The following is a 2,109-nucleotide window of genomic DNA, read 5'->3' as shown; positions in this document are numbered from 1 at the left end:
TGCAGATGCGGCTTCACTGTCCAACCCGTCTCGTGGGGAAAACGAGGCTGCTAGCGGATGCATCCAGATGATATTGCATGATGCAGGCATTGCATGCCGGGTAGGTTGATGGTTGAATGGATGGATGGATGGACAGCCAGTTTTCTAAGGGCTCCAGATTTCGCTACAAGGGTATAGTTTTTCTTGCATAGCTGCTAGTGTTGCTGGCCACGTTCCGTTCCGATTTTTCTTCTTTTTTCCTTACCGATTTCTTTTTTGTGGAAATGCATGGAGCGGCTGGTAAGCAAATTGAGTGGAATGAAATTCCACCCTAGCTTCATGTTCGAGACTCTAACGAGTGAAAATGTGCATCGATGTGTGGTTTTGGTCAGTGATGAAAAATTTTCACTCGTACGAGTAAGAGAGATACAAGACGGGCATCTAAACTCGCTTCGTACCTCATCATATGGTACCACGGTATCGTAAGCAGAGCATTGAGGTGCATTTAAAAGCACGTACTAATCAGTGTATTCCTCAGTTGCAGCTTGGTTATCATCAGTAAAACATCCTTTCATACCAGCAGTGCTTACAGTGCCGTACCAGAATCAGTGTGCGTTAACGAGTTTCGCGTGTATAAGTGTATCTGAAAGTGCATTACGCACTTTTAAAGCTAGCAAAACAAAATGTGCAACCGAACCATCATTGCGGAGCTCCTGCTCGTTGTCGCACTGGCGACATCCGCTTTTGGTGCTACGGGAGGATGCTCGTGGCGAGCAAGCAGTAGCTGGTTTGGTGGAGAAATTTGTGTCCTGCAGAAGGTTTACGACGATTGCCAAGAGACAGCGGACTTTACCGAGTGCCTCAAGCAAAAAGCGGTGACCTCCATCTCCCGTGCCATCGATTCGGTAATATGACCTCTTTAACGTAAAATTTGATTGCAAATTTACGAACTACAAACATTATTTGACAGGATTCCATCCAACTGGTGGATGGAGTAACTCTTGTCAAGCAGAAGAACGTGTCCGCTGACGAGAACTCTGAGAGCACCATCCTCGGATTGTCCGATGCTCGATCGATGGAAGGTCTCGGTGAAACGGATAAGGCACTTGTTCAGAAGATTGACAAGTTCCTCAAGACCCACACCATCAGCTTCGATTTGTCCGAAGCGCGAGGAAGTGGTAACAAAAAGAATGGCAGCCGCTACGTCATTGCTGCCCTCCTGACCGCCATGGGTATTGCTGGACCTATTGGTCTGAAGACCCTCGGGGCCATCGCATTCAAAGCCCTGGTTATCAGTAAAGTTGCCCTCACCATCGCTAGTATCATGGCACTGAAGAAGATCTTCAAGGCCGATCATCACGAGGAAACCAGCTTCCAGGTGCACACTGGCCACGACAACCGCCGAGCCACCTACTTTGTGCGTCCGGTTCGGGCAAACGATCCCTATCGGTACTACTATGAACAACCAGCACATTAATCTAAAATGACCCGAAATCATGTGAATACTTACAACGATCGTGTTACTGTTATCAAAAAGTTACGTGTTATCAAAAGCAAGCTTAACTCCAAGACGCCAAATGATGATATTGAGTTCATATAATTTAACTACTTTAACACGCCGCTCGAAGCGGCCAATGTAAATTCATTGTCAGACAGACACATCCCACACCCGGACACTCCAAATGATGCCACTATCAACAGAATATTTAAACATGTGGGAGCCACTACCATGGTTGCAACATCCTAGCATTGAACATTGAATTAGTTTAGGTTCATTGGAATATTTATTTATTTATTGAACGGAGACACAAATTCAGGTTTTTGACAAGACAAGTTTGTTTTGCAGTGTAACGTTAAGAAAGGAATTGTGCAATAAAATCTTTAAAAAGAATCTTTATTCGACAGTGTTATTTGCCAGAGTAGCTCGAATTCAATATCAATTTTCAAAAACAAATTATAGTTTTCAGTGCAATAAACATCCAGCTGAACAATGAACACAACGCTCGGTAAGTATTACATCTTTGAATGAAAACCTACATAAAATAAGAACTGTGCAGGAAAGTTATGAGTGTGCTTGCCGGCAATTTATCCACTATCGCTACGGTGACAAATAAAATACTTTTTTCGTGA

At 44.0% G+C, this 2,109-nt stretch overlaps 1 protein-coding gene across 1 annotated transcript; it reads left to right on the top strand.

The window, feature by feature from the left end:
* Positions 1-509: 509 nt before the first annotated feature.
* Positions 510-1,876, top strand: LOC120904574. Its single transcript, XM_040314665.1, has 2 exons — positions 510-884; positions 950-1,876. Exons 1-2 carry the CDS (start codon positions 663-665, stop codon positions 1,454-1,456), a joined length of 729 nt encoding a protein of 242 aa, XP_040170599.1. The 5' UTR covers positions 510-662; the 3' UTR covers positions 1,457-1,876.
* The last annotated feature ends 233 nt before the right edge of the window (positions 1,877-2,109 follow it).

The sequence above is a fragment of the Anopheles arabiensis genome, chromosome 3 (assembly GCF_016920715.1).
Source record: "Anopheles arabiensis isolate DONGOLA chromosome 3, AaraD3, whole genome shotgun sequence".
In the NCBI taxonomy this organism is placed as follows: Eukaryota; Metazoa; Arthropoda; class Insecta; order Diptera; family Culicidae; genus Anopheles; species Anopheles arabiensis.
The sequence above is the reverse complement of the archived record's forward strand: the minus strand, read 5'-3'. Positions and strand labels throughout refer to the sequence as shown.

What these genes read in the sequence shown, in the direction of transcription:
- LOC120904574 (XM_040314665.1), top strand. Translation starts at nt 663, where the DNA reads ATGTGCAACCGAACCATCATTGCGGAGCTCCTGCTCGTTGTCGCACTG. An exon ending in TCTCCCGTGCCATCGATTCG is followed by an intron (nt 885 to 949) that starts GTAATATGACCT and finishes ATTATTTGACAG; the next exon opens with GATTCCATCCAACTGGTGGA.